The sequence below is a fragment of the Trichogramma pretiosum genome, unplaced genomic scaffold, assembly GCF_000599845.2.
Source record: "Trichogramma pretiosum strain Unisexual culture from Peru unplaced genomic scaffold, Tpre_2.0 scaffold2, whole genome shotgun sequence".
Lineage (NCBI taxonomy): Eukaryota > Metazoa > Arthropoda > Insecta > Hymenoptera > Trichogrammatidae > Trichogramma > Trichogramma pretiosum.
The window spans coordinates 1,649,452-1,664,998 of record NW_019641687.1 but is presented as its reverse complement, the minus strand read 5'-3'; the positions used below and the strand labels follow the sequence as shown (position 1 = coordinate 1,664,998).

At 42.7% G+C, this 15,547-nt stretch overlaps 6 protein-coding genes across 10 annotated transcripts; 3 read left to right on the top strand and 3 right to left on the bottom strand.

Annotated features, from left to right (window-relative positions):
- Window positions 1-37: 37 nt before the first annotated feature.
- Window positions 38-5,491, top strand: LOC106655258 (methyltransferase-like 26). Its single transcript, XM_014375570.2, has 3 exons — window positions 38-841; window positions 3,724-3,799; window positions 3,871-5,491. Exons 2-3 carry the CDS (start codon window positions 3,768-3,770, stop codon window positions 4,505-4,507), a joined length of 669 nt encoding a protein of 222 aa, XP_014231056.1. The 5' UTR covers window positions 38-841; window positions 3,724-3,767; the 3' UTR covers window positions 4,508-5,491.
- LOC106655257 (dnaJ homolog subfamily C member 21) lies at window positions 849-3,691 on the top strand. 2 transcript variants are annotated; one of them, XM_023461457.1, is made up of 2 exons: window positions 849-2,604; window positions 2,761-3,691. In XM_023461457.1, exons 1-2 carry the CDS (start codon window positions 1,391-1,393, stop codon window positions 3,470-3,472), a joined length of 1,926 nt encoding a protein of 641 aa, XP_023317225.1. In that variant the 5' UTR covers window positions 849-1,390; the 3' UTR covers window positions 3,473-3,691. The 2 variants fall into 2 exon arrangements, with proteins under 2 accessions (XP_023317225.1, XP_014231055.2); XM_014375569.2 differs by having other exon boundaries at window positions 849-3,689.
- On the top strand, window positions 4,433-6,284 carry LOC106655259 (UPF0585 protein CG18661-like). Of its 3 annotated transcripts, none has more exons than XM_014375571.2 (2): window positions 4,433-4,520; window positions 5,576-6,284. In XM_014375571.2, exon 2 carries the CDS (start codon window positions 5,585-5,587, stop codon window positions 6,218-6,220), a length of 636 nt encoding a protein of 211 aa, XP_014231057.1. In that variant the 5' UTR covers window positions 4,433-4,520; window positions 5,576-5,584; the 3' UTR covers window positions 6,221-6,284. The 3 variants fall into 3 exon arrangements, with proteins under 3 accessions (XP_014231057.1, XP_014231059.1, XP_014231058.1); XM_014375573.2 differs by lacking the exon at window positions 4,433-4,520 and adding an exon at window positions 5,217-5,302; XM_014375572.2 differs by lacking the exon at window positions 4,433-4,520 and adding an exon at window positions 5,260-5,302 and having other exon boundaries at window positions 5,558-6,284.
- Window positions 6,285-6,359: 75 nt separating this feature from the next.
- On the bottom strand, window positions 6,360-8,959 carry LOC106655001 (angiotensin-converting enzyme-like). The gene is made up of 8 exons (XM_023461458.1): window positions 8,609-8,959; window positions 8,432-8,531; window positions 8,216-8,359; window positions 7,678-8,134; window positions 7,143-7,604; window positions 6,946-7,068; window positions 6,693-6,877; window positions 6,360-6,605 (listed from the first exon to the last, which is right to left on the bottom strand). The coding sequence occupies exons 1-8, from the start codon at window positions 8,948-8,950 to the stop codon at window positions 6,472-6,474; spliced, it is 1,947 nt and encodes a 648-aa protein (XP_023317226.1). The 5' UTR covers window positions 8,951-8,959; the 3' UTR covers window positions 6,360-6,471.
- Window positions 8,960-12,001: 3,042 nt separating this feature from the next.
- LOC106655003 (fas apoptotic inhibitory molecule 1) lies at window positions 12,002-13,113 on the bottom strand. Of its 2 annotated transcripts, none has more exons than XM_014375188.2 (4): window positions 13,052-13,113; window positions 12,594-12,826; window positions 12,401-12,526; window positions 12,002-12,336 (listed from the first exon to the last, which is right to left on the bottom strand). In XM_014375188.2, exons 1-4 carry the CDS (start codon window positions 13,075-13,077, stop codon window positions 12,119-12,121), a joined length of 603 nt encoding a protein of 200 aa, XP_014230674.2. In that variant the 5' UTR covers window positions 13,078-13,113; the 3' UTR covers window positions 12,002-12,118. The 2 variants fall into 2 exon arrangements, with proteins under 2 accessions (XP_014230674.2, XP_023317192.1); XM_023461424.1 differs by having other exon boundaries at window positions 13,084-13,107.
- A 193-nt stretch (window positions 13,114-13,306) lies between these two features.
- LOC106655136 (fumarylacetoacetase) lies at window positions 13,307-15,527 on the bottom strand. Its single transcript, XM_014375358.2, has 8 exons — window positions 15,417-15,527; window positions 14,719-14,948; window positions 14,498-14,638; window positions 14,180-14,433; window positions 13,909-14,115; window positions 13,693-13,838; window positions 13,501-13,618; window positions 13,307-13,425 (listed from the first exon to the last, which is right to left on the bottom strand). Exons 1-8 carry the CDS (start codon window positions 15,498-15,500, stop codon window positions 13,352-13,354), a joined length of 1,254 nt encoding a protein of 417 aa, XP_014230844.1. The 5' UTR covers window positions 15,501-15,527; the 3' UTR covers window positions 13,307-13,351.
- Between the last annotated feature and the right edge of the window lie 20 nt (window positions 15,528-15,547).

The following is a 15,547-nucleotide window of genomic DNA, read 5'->3' as shown; positions in this document are numbered from 1 at the left end:
TAGGTGCTGCGTTCTACACTCGATCACTGCGGGTAGTCGGTGTGCTGCTGCGCTCACTGCACATTTGTGTGCAACTCGCGACGAACCTTGCCTGCACCGCCTCGCGAGAGGCTCGAGAGATGATTAGGTTTCTCGTTTTGCTATAAATATCAGGCGCTTTTAGTAAACAATTTTAATGATTAGCACGTGATATCAGTATGCGTGTGATGTAATTCCATAACGATTCTTTTACCGCGTCGCACAACCAGTTAAATGCTCGAATCGACAGATATTGCAATTAGAAAGAGTTGGCATCGAGCTTTTTCAATTCTTTTTCGAGCTTTAATGGATAATTTCTAATTTTTAAAAATGCCCAAACGAATAAATCGATTGTTCTACCCCCGCAATAATGAAATTATCATCGAAACTCGTGCGTGATAGGTGAGAAAAAATTATTAGACATCCCACGCCTAGAAAAATTAAATATTGAGCGAAATGCCAGCGAGAATTATAACTCTCCAACGCGAGACTTCAAGGATAAGTTGTAAATTATCCATATACGCATACGCGAAACGTTGTAGGTATGTTTATTTTCGTAGTTCCAAGTCTGGACGTCGCCGTGAGTCGAGTTGAAATTGGCGCTGCTCGACAGCCAGTCTGTTTTGCAGTACGCAAATCCCCAACTATACACACTACCCCCGCACCTCCCCTCCCCGTCCCGTCCTCGAGACTCGACAGGCCGCACTGGCGGCGTTTGGCGCAGCATTGAAGCGAACCACCCGACACCACCGCGCATATTCAGCAAAAGTTCGCGAAGATGATTCGCAGGAGGGGAGGAGAGTCCAACGTTAGACCTTCGGGGGTAAGCAATATGTATCACGATAAAATTATATAGACATTGTTGTTTCATCTCTCGGGTGGCCAGTCTCTCTTCTCGCATAATACTCCGGACCTCGATAATAACATAACAAAAGCGTGAAAGCTCGGCAACGAGTTTTTAATGTCTGCCGTGCTTAACCCGTGCAGCGTCGTCGAGTCAAAAACTCGCTGAACGTCTGTGTGTTCATAACCTTTTTAAGATAGTTAGTTCATACGTACTTCTGACACGCACGCCTTGCTATTTTTTAATTCTTACAACTTTGCTCCTCGTTCAAATAGTCCTTGTCTTTTGAGCAGCCCTATTCGAGTGTTACAATCGTGCATTGCTAATGCAATGATAATCTTATCTCTTCCGATCACGCCAATTTTTAGCCAATTATTAACTCTACTGAACGAAACCTCATGTTCAATTGATTGATCACTCAGAACGAGTGCTAAATCAAGAAGTGTCTAATTGTCACTTACATAAGTATACATAAAGTTATTCAACGAATTACCCTCTCACATTGGTGCTAATTAGTAATTAAGTAAAATGAAATGCCATTACGAAATTTTGGAGTTGCCCCGAAATGCAACCGATGAGGAAATCAAAAAGTCTTATCGCAAATTGGCCCTCAAATGGCATCCCGACAAGAATCCAGACAATCAGTCTGAGGCCAAGGAACAGTTTCAATTGGTTCAACAAGCTTACGAAGTGCTCAGTGACCCTCACGAAAGGGCGTGGTACGACAATCACAGAGAGGCTATTTTGAAGGGAGGCATTGGCGAAGACTACCAAGACGATTCGCTCGATGTATTTCCATATTTTTCGTCCTCTTGTTTCAAAGGATATGGCGATGACGAAAAAGGATTTTATACCGTATATCGTAAAGTTTTCGAAAAATTGGCTGCTGAGGATGAAGAGTTCAGCAAAGGAGATTCTGATGAGGAACCAGCACCTGGCTTTGGTGATTCCAACACTGTTTATGAAGATGTGCACAGGTTTTATGGATTCTGGCAAAGTTACATTACAAAGCGTTCATTTTCTTGGTTAGATCCATGGAATATAACAAAAGGACCTAATCGTTGGACTGTCAGGCAGATGGAAAAAGAGAATAAAAAAGTGAGAGATGCAGCTAAAAAAGAAAGAAATGAGCAAATAAGAAATCTAGTAGCATTCGTAAGAAAACGAGATAAGAGAGTACAAGCTCATGCCAAACTACTTGAAGAAAAGTCAAAAGCAAATAAAAAGAAACACGAAGAACGTAAACGACAACAGTTACTCCAACGCCAAGAGCAATTGAAAAATCAAAAAGAATCAGAATGGTCTAAATTTTCTAATATTCAATCAGAACTTGAAAGAATTGAAGCTTCTCTCGCAGAAGAGTTTGGTGAAGAGCTTACTTCTGATGAGGATAAGGATATCGAATCTGAGGAATCTAATGCATTGTACTGTGTGGCATGCACTAAACTTTTCAAAACATCGAAAGCTTTCAGTAATCATGAAAATTCAAAGAAACACAAAGATAATGTTGCAAAAATGACAGCATCTTTAGTAGATGATGACATTAACTTCCCTAGTAGTGAGGATGAATCTGAAAAGACAAACTCAAAGTCATCTTTGCCTGATGATATAAAACCAGCCACAGGACATGGTATGCCAGATTTTTTGCTTAATCCACCTACCATAAGCAAAGACAACGATGATGATAAAACATCTGATGGAGAAAAATATTCAGATGATGAAAAAGATGAAAAAGCTAATAGGTCAAGGCATTTGCCTGATGGTTCAGAACCAGCTACAGGACATGGTATGCCAGATTTTTTGCTTGATCCACCTACCATAACCAAAGACAACGATGATGATAAAACATCTGATGGAGAAAAATATTCAGATGATGAAAAAGATGAAAAAGCTAATAGGTCTACAGCGAGTAATATTACAATGGATGCACCTCCAGGTCAAGGATACAATGATGACAGAAGTAAAGAAGAGGGTTACGCTAGTGATACTCCCGATGAAGAACTTATATCTGATCAGGAAGATGTTGTTGTTCCAAAATCAAAAAAGAAAAAACGTAAAAAGACAATAAGACCTGCTATTCCAGAAGACACCGATGACGATGACAATATGGGAATGCTTTTAGGGTTGTCAAAGAAGCAACGTAAAAAGCAACAGCAGCAAAAACTTCTTCTTGAAAAGCTCAATATTGTTCAAAAGCAACCAAGTCTTGAAACAGATTCAAAAACTGTTTCACCTAATTCCCCATCAAATAGTACAGAAGGTAATCAGGGTAAAGGAGATGAAAGTGAAGATGATTCTCCGCAAGAAACTGTTTCTCCAGCACCAGGTAAAAAGAAAGGCAAGAAGGCCAAAGAACTGAGAAAAGCTCAAAGACAAGCTGCAGGAGAAGCTAGAGAAACCAATACTAAGAAAATGTCAAAAATACCAGAAGTTGATCAAGATTTAGACCATACTTGTGTGAGTTGTAAGCAAGAATTTCCCAGTAAAAATAAACTTTTTGATCATTTAAAAAAAACTGGACATTCTGTGTACATACCCGAAGTTGTGAAAGTGAAAAAGTCAGAAAAAAGTGGCAAAGGAAAAAGCAGATCTAAGAACGACAGTGATTAAATTTGCTCAAAAGACTTATTACAATGTTAAATCATCCAATCAATGTATTATACAAATATTGTAAAAATATTATTATTTTGATTATTTGTGATTTAGTAATAAACTACCTGTAATATACCTTTGAAATCAGGCTTTTTTTCCATTTTACCCATTATTTATAATTTCTGAGTACTTTGAAACAAAAGTTCTATTCAAATACACTTCAAATGAGAAATTTTTAAGCACCATTTACAATACTTGGTTTTTTTCAGAATTGATTTTAACAATCACCTAAGAACTTTTTGAACTTTCAATTATGAATGTTATTCATTGTGCTGCATCTCATAGGTAAATAAAGCTCTGCTTCTTATCAATTGTTTGTTAAATCATTCAAACTATAGTATATTTATATATTGCAGAACCACCGCTATGGCATCAAAAAAAATGATATACCCAGCGGCTGATCGCAATAAAGAGCCTATCTTATCCGTTCTGCAGCGCTACATCCGACGTGTTCCGGACCAAAGTCTCCTGGAAATATCGTCCGGTTCTGGTCAGCATGTCGCTCATTTTGCGCCGCACTTTCCTCAAGTTACCTTCTATCCATCAGAAATCGAAAACCATCTCTTGGAAAGTATTGCAGCACATACTTATGGTCTCATGAATGTAGCACAACCCATGCTTATCGATATCACAACGGATTATCGAACCTGGAGCGCTGGATTCAAGGAAAACAGTCTGGATTACATTTACAATGCCAACATGATACATATATCGCCCTTCAAATGTACGGAGGGTCTGTTTCGAAATGCTGGCCAATTGTTGAAAAATAACGGTATCCTTTTCACTTACGGTCCTTACGCTATCAATGGTGTATTGACGCCCGAGAGTAATGTTCGGTTCGATCAAAATTTAAAATCTCAGAACCCTGAATGGGGTGTCAGAGATCTGGAGGATATAAAAAAATTGGCTCTCAATAATGGCATACAGCTGAAACAAATGATCGATATGCCAGCCAACAACAAAACACTCATCTGGCAGAAAGTTGGATATTAAAACCAGAACAATAGTTAGATTATATTTTTATAATTTTTAACTTCGTTTGCACGTTTATTGTGCTTTTGCGTTTACATCACAATGGCTTCCGCTTTTACAATTGCAATTATTCAGTTAGTTTAAGGCATTTTTGCTTTTTTTTTTTTTTATTAATTGAACTGAGGAAAAATGTATTTTTAGTATGTTTGTTGAAGTTATGAATATTTATGTGTGTGTACGTAGATCTTTATGCATAATATTTAATCAAAGTTTATGAAGTACTTAATCTTAAATAGATGCGACTTGTATTCATTCCTTGAAATGATAGTTCACTGATACATCTAAAATATAAATTTCAACTTGAAAAATTTCATCAAAATTACTTGATTCGAACATGTAAAGTATTTCAACGTGGATATGTTATTTGAAAACTACATGCATGTCTATAATGAATAATAATGAACCGACGATAAAAGTAAATATGTTTAAATGTATGTCAAAAAGTTCAAGTGTGCTCAAATATTTCGCTTGAATTATCATTAGAAGCAATAGTCAGCGTTATTATAATTAATATTGCCATTTTAAATTTTAGTAATTTCCTTGTAGTTCCGATACCGCTGCGATATTTGCTATAATGCTCAGCTACATCGACCGCGGAAAAATGACGTTTCTGCTGTGATTAACTGAGCAATATGCACTTGTCCGTTCTACACAGCGCGTGCACGCAGCACTTGTACCTGTAGTCGTTGTCACGCCCGTCCAGTAAATTTGTAAATATACACACGGGTCTATTTAAATTCAAGTTGAGTGATTTAGGTTCGTTTGTATTAAATATTTAATTAATAAATGTGCAATCTTACTCTATTCTCGTGTTAAAACTTAATTTTTTTAAGAGTACTTGTTGAATAAATGCTTTAATTGTTCGCTTTATAAAACATAACCTTGCATCGCTTGATGATGAAGTGCTAAATTATCGAGAGCTTTAAATAAAAATCAATTTTAAAATCAAATTATTTTTCATTTTCGTTCACGTAACGATCAATCTATTACCGAAGAAAATTTTGACTCTAGTTTCCACGTATTTCGCAGTAAGTAACTATGACGTCGGAAAAAAAGAAATTCACGTACCCGGCAGCGGACCGTAACAAAGAGCCGATCCTGCAAGTTCTCAAGCAGTACATCGACGCCGAAGCTTGCGACCAAAAATTACTGGAAATCTCGTCAGGCTCGGGTCAGCACGTGGCTCACTTTGCGCCGCACTTTCCCAAGCTCGCCTTCTACCCTTCGGAGTACGATCAACGACTGCTCGGCAGCATCGAGGTCTACACCGAGGGCATGAGCAACGTTCGGCCTCCCTGTCGGATCGACGTCAGCGAGGATCACGAGCAGTGGCCGGAAAAGTTCCCGGAGTCGAGCTTCGACTACGTCTACAATTGCAATCTTTTCCACGTCTCGCCGTGGAAGTGTTCCGTCGGCGTGTTCAGAAATGCGGGAAAACTCTTGAAAGCCGGCGGCTTGCTGATAACGTACGGTGCCTTGGCGATCGACGGGGTCATAGCCCCCGAGAGTAACGTGATGTTCGATGAGAATATCAGATCGCAAGATCCCGAGTGGGGTATCAGAGATCTGGCCGATCTCTCGAAAGTTGCTAAAGAGCACGGCATCGAGTTGCAAAAAGTCATCGATATGCCGGCCAATAACAAGATTGTGATATGGAAAAAAGTAGTCGAGTAAATCGGAGATTGGCCAATTTTCAATGTTAAATCTGTGACCGTATTTTTTATTGAATGTTCATATACCTCGTATATTATATTTTGATATTTCTTATTGTTAAATTTTAATACTGTCTACTGTCGTAATTGTGTAAAAATCTATAAAAACGTATAATATAAGTAAACTATACAAAATCTGAGCCAGTAAATTATTTACAAAATAGACAAAATTTGCAGCTATGTACAAGGAGTTGGTCGCCGGTTCGGCATCGCTCAGAACGAAGCGACAATAGCGACGAGGAGCGTCGTCGTGGCGAAGGACAGGCAATTGGAGGAGGCAGCAGTGGTAGCAGCGCCGCTGCCGAGATACCAGTGTGCGAAGAGGGCTGAAAATGAAGTCGACGCATCTGATATCACGAGGTTATTCGTCATTGTTCCGAGAAAATCGGTAATCGTGGCACGACTCGATCGTCGCGGATACGCGATCTACCAACCTGCGTCCTCTTGGCTGCTGATCCAGCCTATCACCGGCTCCATCTGATTTTGCCGCTTGAGAAATTGCGCGAGGGGCGCGAAGTAGCGTAGCATGGCGCTGGCGTCCAGTCGGTTGGTTCGACCCCGGGTCATTTGTCTGATGACGTCCGGCCAGCTCTGCGACGATCCGACCGAGAGTATGTCCCTGCGAGAGAATAAGAAACATCGATGATAAGGTTTCGACATGCTCGCGAAATCGGTATAAAGACTCACGCCAATAGCCGTCCAGCCTCGCGGGATCGGTAAAGGTCGCACGTATGAAGATCGCCAGTGTGGCCGGATATGTCGCAAAGCGACTCGAACAATTGGAATTGCAGGATGACTGACACAAAGTAACTGAAAAAGTACAAATTAATAAGTATCGAAGTAAAATTGACTGGTCTAGATTGGCGAGTAAAACGCAAATGTACTTGGCATAGGGAAGATCGGCAGGAACGTGGTACTTGGAAGCCGGATCGAAGTCACGCTCGGTTCTGGGTATCGGCGGCAGAATGCCCTGGTACTGCAATCTCAGCTCCCACCATCTGGTCGTCATGTCGGCCACGCCGTCGCTGAAGACTCGCCACCTCCACTGATCGACGATGTAGGCGAAGGGCAGATAAACGACCTTCTGCAGGGCCATCAGCATGAGGAAGTTGATGTTGCTCTCGTAGTCGTCGGTGGCGTTGTTGTAGAGGCCGATCCTGTGCAGATGCTGCGGAGTGAAGACCGACAGGCTGATGGCGTTGCTCACGGCCTCGTGGAAGCCGGGCATGGCTTCGTTGCGAAACAGCAGCGGCTGGTCCTTGTACTGGAGGTAGTACTGCACGTGGGCCATCTCGTGGTGAGTCGACACGAGGCACTCCGTGCTCATCTTTGTGCACTGCTTGATCCTTTGGACAAACGAATGCAATAGATTATAAGCGAGCCGCAAGGAGGTGACTGAACCGAGAATGCGTTATATACCTATAATCGGCCCTGTTGCAAAAGTCCCAAGCACTGGCGCTGCACTTGACGTTTCGATTGGGCGGCTTTTCGAACATGGACGACTTCCAAAATTCCGGCGGCATTGGCTTCATGCCCATCGAGGTAAAGAACTCCTCGGCGAGCTGGAACATCCTGAGCGGTCCGAAGGCCTGTATGATGAGCTCGAGGGTAACGTCGAGCTTCTTGACGGCGGGAAAGGGCTGAACGAGGTCGTAGACGCCCTCCCAGTTCTGGGCCCACATGTTGCCGAGCAGATGGGCCGGTATGGGTCCGTCGTTGCGTATGCGATCGCCGTAGCGCTCGATCAGTCGGGCGCGCACGTAAGTGAAAAGGTGCTTGTAGATGGGCGTGATCGAGGACACGACCTCGGCTATGTTCTGCTGGAAGTAGTCGTCCTCGTACTGCTCGCGCATCTGGTCGCCGGCGTCCGCGAAGCCTGAGTGAGAATCAAAGGATTGAGCAAGTGCATCGCATTGTCATCGTGGGAATTCGTTCGCGCTCGCGTGTATGTATGTACCGTTTAGCTTGGCGGCTTGATTGGCCAGCTGGACGAATCGGATGTACTTGTTCTTGAGCGGTGGGCCGATCGCTTCGTGCCAAGCTTGCCAGTAGTGCAGCAGCTCCTCGTAGTCCCGAGATTGCGACATTATCCTAGAGATATCTGCGCAATCACGAGGAAAAAATAATATCGATTCGAATCTTTGAGAGTTAAGGTACGATCGCAATTGATTACCTCCGTCGAAAGTTAAATCGCAGGGTGCTCCGAGCTTTCTGTAGGGGCACAATTTGACTCTGTTGTAGAGCTCCTTCATCTCCATCGTCAAATGATGCATCTGCGTGCGTGTCGTGCATCGTCATACGAGTTGCGTAAGTAATAATGAGATTGTAATTACACGGCTTATTATATTACCTCGTTGAATTTATCATCGGTGAGAGAGTTGCGTCCTTTGACGGCGATCATTTTCAATTGTCTCCTGGCCAGCGGATCGGCTATTCTGTTCCAAGCGAAGCTCACGGTCTTGCGCCAGGAGGCCCGCTCGAACTTGAGCTTGATCGTTTGGGCCTCGAGCATCTTGCGCCTGTTGTAGTCGCTCATGTTGGTCGCGAAGTTCCACTGGGCCGTCATGACTTTGGTGCAGACGGCCGAGCCCTCCTGGTCGTATTCGCGCAGAAACTGCAGAGCTTCGCCCAAATTCACGTTCAGACCCTGCGCAAATAGAGAAAAAGCGCCGCCATACCAGCGCGTGTGCATGAGTGTCACGCACAGAGGGCCAAGTAGGCCGCGCGAGTCGTCCCCGCGCAGCTTTTCTCGAGCAGAAAAATAAAAGATAAAACGAAAACTGTGGCACGTGCCCCGCACGATTACGCGACGAAATTATCGTTCTCACAATGTGCCATAAGGCGCGCGCGCGCCTCGTAAAATAAGGTCGTAGTTGATGGTCGTCGTTGGATACGTACGTACGCGACGCTGTTGGCCATTCGAAAGAGAGAAAACATCAAAACTAAGCGCGAGCCTCGGAACAATGAGCGTACTTATGTATACGTATACGCGAGTTTTGCCATGCATATCGGCGCTATACTACACATAACATACGCGCATACGGCACAGAGAGGCCGACGCACGCCAACTATTTATCGAATAGTATCATCTTTCGCGAATGCCGTTATGTACCAACATCGTTCATCGCCGGAGTTAAATGGTCAATTTTCGTAATTCCCATTAGTCATTATGCGTCGTGTGTGCGACCGATCGAGCGTGTTAAAATTACATTTGCGACGATTGTACGTACGGCGCGTGTGCGAGACGTTCTCGTTTGACGCGCTGATTAAAAAGCAGAAAAAGCAGTGCAGATTTAGAGCTTTTGATAAGAGCTTGACACACTTGAACTTACTTCCAAGTATCTCGCCTGGCCGCCGCTGTCGAAAAGCACCGTCGACAGTAGTCCCAAAAAGGAGAAACAGCACTTGTAAAACCTCATGTCCGGCTCGAGCACAAGCGCACCACTAAATATCAAAGGGAAAAGCACACCGGCACGATTAAACACTTATCATCGGAGGGTGGAATGACACTTGGCTCTCGAGTGTGTATACAAAAATGTATACATGGACGCAGTGGATCGAGGTAAGGTATATATAAAGGTAAAAGAAAGAGAGAAGGGGTGTAACTAAGCAATCATCGAGCGGTTCGTACGGCGCCTCGATTCGAACTGCAGCGCAGCGCAGCGTCTTTCGCGGCGCGTGTAAGAGGGACAGGCTGTTATGCAGTGCGTGAAGCGTGACTTCCTTCTTCTTCTTCTTCTTCTTCTCTTTTTCTTCCTCCTCGAGGCGGATAGTACAAAAGTCTATTATAAACACGCATAACAAATACACGTACGCGAGATTAGGATGAACTTTTCATTTATTCGCGATGGCTTTTACAGCGATGCAAGAGGAGAAGCTGGCGACGCTCGGCCTCCGTGGCACGTTGCATCTCAAGGCTCTGGCTTCGAGGGGCTTCGGCCCGGCCAAGAAGGCCCTCAGCAGCTCCCGCTTGCGGGCCTGTATCTTGAACAGCTGGACCTGTCGCTCGTGCTGGGTCCTGCGGTAGTGACGCCTGGCCTCCTGCACGGCGTTCTCCGTGAAGGCGAACTCGACGACGCTCGGCGCCACGTACGAGCGCAGCAGCTCCTGGACCCGGGCGTGCAGCTCGCTGGCTCGGTCGGCCTCGCGCTTCGCCCGCTGCTTGTCCCGCCTGATGGTCACGTTGTACAGCTGATTCTTGGCCAGATCCGACTCGTTGCGGGCCAACTCAGCTCGGCAATCTTGCAGCAGGTCCGTTTGTTTTTTCATCTTCAGTTGATACTCGCCTATGCGCGTGATGATGATGGACGCAACCGAGCTCGTTATTCCCGATCGTGTAAATAAACAGACACGAGATACGCGTCATAATACGTACCGTTGAGCAATTTCAGCGCCTTGAACGTGCGATTATTTTCCTCGTTGTCGTTCAGCACGTATCCGATTTCGATTTCTAACTTTTCAAAGTCGATCGGCCGAAGATTGCTACCGAGCTCGCGACTCTGCTTCATCTCGCGTCGCACGTTCGTGATTATTTGTTTCAACTTGGTGAATTTCAAATGCAACGTGTCGAGCAGGTGGTCCGACATTCTGTCTTGAAATCTCAAAAACCTAGAGCATTCGTAGCATTAGTGAGAAAATTTTCAATCGTCCCGGACGTCGCGCTCAACTTTAAAAATTTATTCGAGGGTATCTGCTTGCTTATGGGATTGGCCTGCTCTATGACGTCTGCCTCGAACTGCGCCGAATTCTGCTCGACCTCCCAAATACGAAACTCCGTCTCTTTCAGCCGATCTATCCACTCCCTCTCCTTCTTGGCGCTATTTTTTTCCATCTCCTCGCGCACTTGCCTCATGATATCCAGCTCCTGGTTTATCAATTCGATCCGATGGTTCAGAGTCAGTCTAAAAAGCAAGAAAAAAAAGAATGGAAAAAGGCAGCAGCAGCTCGCGTGCAAGTATAACGGGACGCGCTCCAAGAGAGAGAGCAGCAGCAGCAGAAGCGGAGATTCGCCCTGTGATTTTATGTTGCTGCGTACCTGAGGCCCTTGCCGCCGGTAGCGACTACCTGCTTGGCCGAGACCGGCTGGGGCACGCCACCGGCCGTGGTCATGAGCGAAGCCGCCCGTGCGATGCTCAAGCCGCTCATCGTGGCGTCCGAGTCGCGCATCTTCCTGGCCGCGCGGGCCCGCAGGCCTTGTCGCGTCGATTCCGTGATCTGCGCGTACTCTGGCCAGGGTTTTTTTTATTACGTTTTAACTATTTTATTTTACTGTCGGAATAAGCGATAAAGCGGCAACAAAAAAAATTATAAACAACGACTCACTCGTCATAGTATCGGGATATTTGCGTCGCAAGTAACGCTCGAATACCTCGTTCTCTAGGGTCAACGTTTTTTTCATCAGCACTGCATCTTCTAAAGCTATTGTCAACTGATCATCCGTCCATGCTGCAATTATAATTTTCGTAAGATCTCGCGCTCATTGTCTCGCGCCGATGAGAATCGGCTTCGCGATTACCCAACGCGCTCGCGCCTCGTTAACAAAGCCTCGGATAATTACTTTCGAAGGGGATGTCATTTTTTAGCGTGCCCAGCAGGCACGTTTTGAAGTTCGTGGCGTTGGTTAGCATTTTTTCCGCTTGAAATTTTGGTACATTTTACGCGAGAGACGGTCGATCGAAACTGCCAAGATCGAGGTTAGTTTGCTTTGTTTGTTGGGTCAGCTGACGAAAGACATATTGGCTGTGCAAAATCGAGACGTATTTATTGTTTTCCATTTTTAATACAAAAATATCATTACGTAATCTTGAAATCTTAAAACATCTTTTGAGTACTATACTATATGTGCTCGCAGCAGCGCACGTCATTCCGTCACGCCGTCCTCCAGATTTTGTTGAGTTATTTCGACGCCGTTCACGTACAGGGTGTAGATGATCGAGGCGTTTTTGCAGCCTGGACTGCTCGTGCGTATGCTGGCTGGCACATCACCCAAAGCGAATACTATTTCCGCTCCGTTGTCGATGAACTCGAAGCGGGGCTCGATCGATTCCCCGTTCACCCACACGTTTTGCGTACTCTTTTCTGTAATAAATTTTAATTTTTGTTTTTCTCCATCACAAATGAATTATTGCTTATAAAAAAATACCTAAAATAATTCGATACTCGTCCGGTCCAACTTGAGCGCACCAAGTTTCGAGTACTTGATTTTGCGATTGAATGAAATTCTTGTAAGATTCTCCATTCACCCACAGGCTGTAGGAATATTTTAAGCCTAAAATTATTTACAACTTTACATGGTTCTGAATTTTCCGAAATTCATTCTATTTTAGAAAATGTACCTGGTATAGGATCGACCCTTATGTGAAATTTGGTGTCTCCGAAAGTAATAATTTCGTCTCCGACCAATCGGAACATCCATTCTCGATTGAGTACGACTTTACCATCGATTTTCACCACTCGGCGACCTGTTGCCGTGCCGTGTTCAAATTCCAAAATGTGCACCCCATCCTTCAGAGGCACTTCCCAGCGAGCTGTCGGAGCACCTCCCACAGACTCGAGATTCTGAAGGCTCCTGTTTTCAAGATCGTTTTAATCCAACACTTTAATAATTTTGTGCGTGCTCGTGAAAGTGAGTGCTAAATCGTTGAAAGAGGATTGCGAGTGGATCTCAAATTATCGAATGCTACAGTGTATCGTATACACACGCGTATACAATTATTTTTACTGAACGAAAAAGTGCAAGTAAATCGAAAAAAAATCCACGTGCAACAGATTACGATTAATAATGCGTAATTACGGGGGAAAATGGTTGGCAAACCACATATTTACCGCAGGAAAGAATTCGCCATTGCTGGACGAATGCAGGTGAACAACTGGCCTGTGTTTTGCCTCTTATTGATCGCACACCTGCGTACCATAGGGGCTATAATGCGCTCTGATCAATATTTTACCTGCCCTATACATATTTCCTTTTCTTTTTGTGAAATATTCAGTGGGGCGGGTTGAAAGTAAATCGATTACAGGTTTTAAATTTTTAAAAATTTGTTTGAATAGGATTTTTATTTGTTCAAAAAAATGTTACAAGTCTTGGTAGATTTTAATGATTTGCTGGTAGTAATTTTCCTTTGCAAGAGCCAAAACCTACTTTATATCCATTACCTTGACAATAGCCTAACAATAACATTTTTATTATTAGTTTTTTTCGTTTGAAAAACATTTTCTTAAATAAAAAATTTAATCTTTTACCTCTTATGATAACTTCATCATGATCTTGCAAAAATTTCCTTGAACTACCATCCTTCAAAGCTATTGGCTTAGTTCCTTTCCAACATAACTCAAGCATCGATCCAAATGAATCAGCGGACTATATAAAGAATTATTCAAAATGAAAAAATGTTTTATGATCAAAATCGATTTTAATTAAATTATGAAGAAAACCTCTCCGCTTATGGTACCGGAAGCCATAAGATCGCCAGGATTAATATTACACCCTGTAACTGTATGATGAGCCAGTTGTTGTTGGGGAGTCCAATACATGTACTTGTAATTACTACGAGTTACTGTTGTAGCTACTCCAGTTGGCGCTGTTCGAATAATCGTTAATTCATATTTATGATCGTTAGATATTATACTTTTCTGTGAAAAATTACTTACTTTTAATGTCAACTTCCAATTTTATATCAAAATTACATAAATTGGAATGTTGAAGGTATGGAAAAGGTTTTGGGTCTTGAGGCATATTAGGAACCTTGAAAGGCTCCAACGCTTCCATCGTGACTATCCATGGACTGATCGAAGTACCCAAATTTTTAGCGCCGAACGGACCCAACGGTACGTACTCCCACTTTTGAATGTCACGAGCTAATTTGATTTAAAAAACGATTTACACCTTCATCAAAAATTCATTAATTTCGTAAATACACACCACTCCAGTCGTTCATGAGTACAAATCCAAAAATATGGCTTCCAGCTTCGGAAGCTAAAACTGTTTCTCCCAATTTAGTGGGTGACCCACCAACGAAAAATGCTACTTCCAATTCAAAGTCCATCAATCTGCTTGGTCCAAAAACTGGATCAGCTCCTTCGACAGGTAAAGTTTGTCCTTTAGGTCTACGTATCGGAGTACCAGAAACAACTACGGAACTTGATCTGCCATGATAGCCAACTGGTAGATGTTTCCTGCAGAAAAAATAATTAATCAATAGTAATAATGTTTGGGATTTTGGATCATTTTTAACTTTACCAATTTGGCAATAATGCATTCTCCTTTCCACGAAACATAATTCCGACGTTTGTTGCGTGGTGAAAGGAAGAATAAAAATCGGTATAGTCTCCTATTTTAGCTGGTAAATGCATTGTTACATCTTCTTGAGGCACAAATACTCTAATAAAAAATCGAATAAACTAATCACTAATGTTCATTAAATACAAAATAAATGAGACTAATAATATAAAAATATTTACTTTCTCCGAACATCAGGATTCTGCAGTGCGTCATTTTCAACAGATAATAATTTTTGCAAAGTATGTCTTGCTTCAAGCCACGAGGGACGTCCAAGGGCCATAAAATCATTGAGATTTTCTTGTTGAAATACATGCTGTTTATCAGATAGCAGTGGTCCTTCAAATAGATTCGAAATTGCAGATAGATCTAAAACTTGATCTCCAATTGCGACGCCTATTCTTTTTTTACGCTGGAAAAAATAATGAAAAAACAAAAATTCTGAATTATCATGTGGTAATATTTGCAGAGAGTGGCAATATCAACCGCGAATATCAACGTGTTACAATATACACGAGATACGACAAATTTTGTAGATCTCTGCAATACCAAGTAAAGTTTGAGTATCGGATTTGTTAGATGGCATGCGGGTAGGATAAGAATAATTGCAATAATACTTGGCGTTCTGTTTTTGCTTTACTAACATTTATTTTCATTAAAAAAAAATTTGAAATAATGAAGCCTTTTACAATTGAAATTAAATTTACCTAAACCTGATAAGGTTGTAGCAAAAGATTTTACAATATAATTTTTGAGTTAAACATTTTTAGCCTCAGAAGAATAATTTTGTAAAAATGCAAATGAATGCGTTAACCTCTGCACTGCAAATATTCATAAAAAGCAAATTAAAAGCAGTGAGTATGGTATTACGAATACTTACGTTTGCATCGTTAGAAAAAACACCATACGGTAGATTTTCAATTGGAAATTCGCACTCATTGGAGTATTCCATGAAAGACTTCATTTTTGCAAAGTAACGTTCGATCGCGATGCCGGCAAGACGCGACTGGT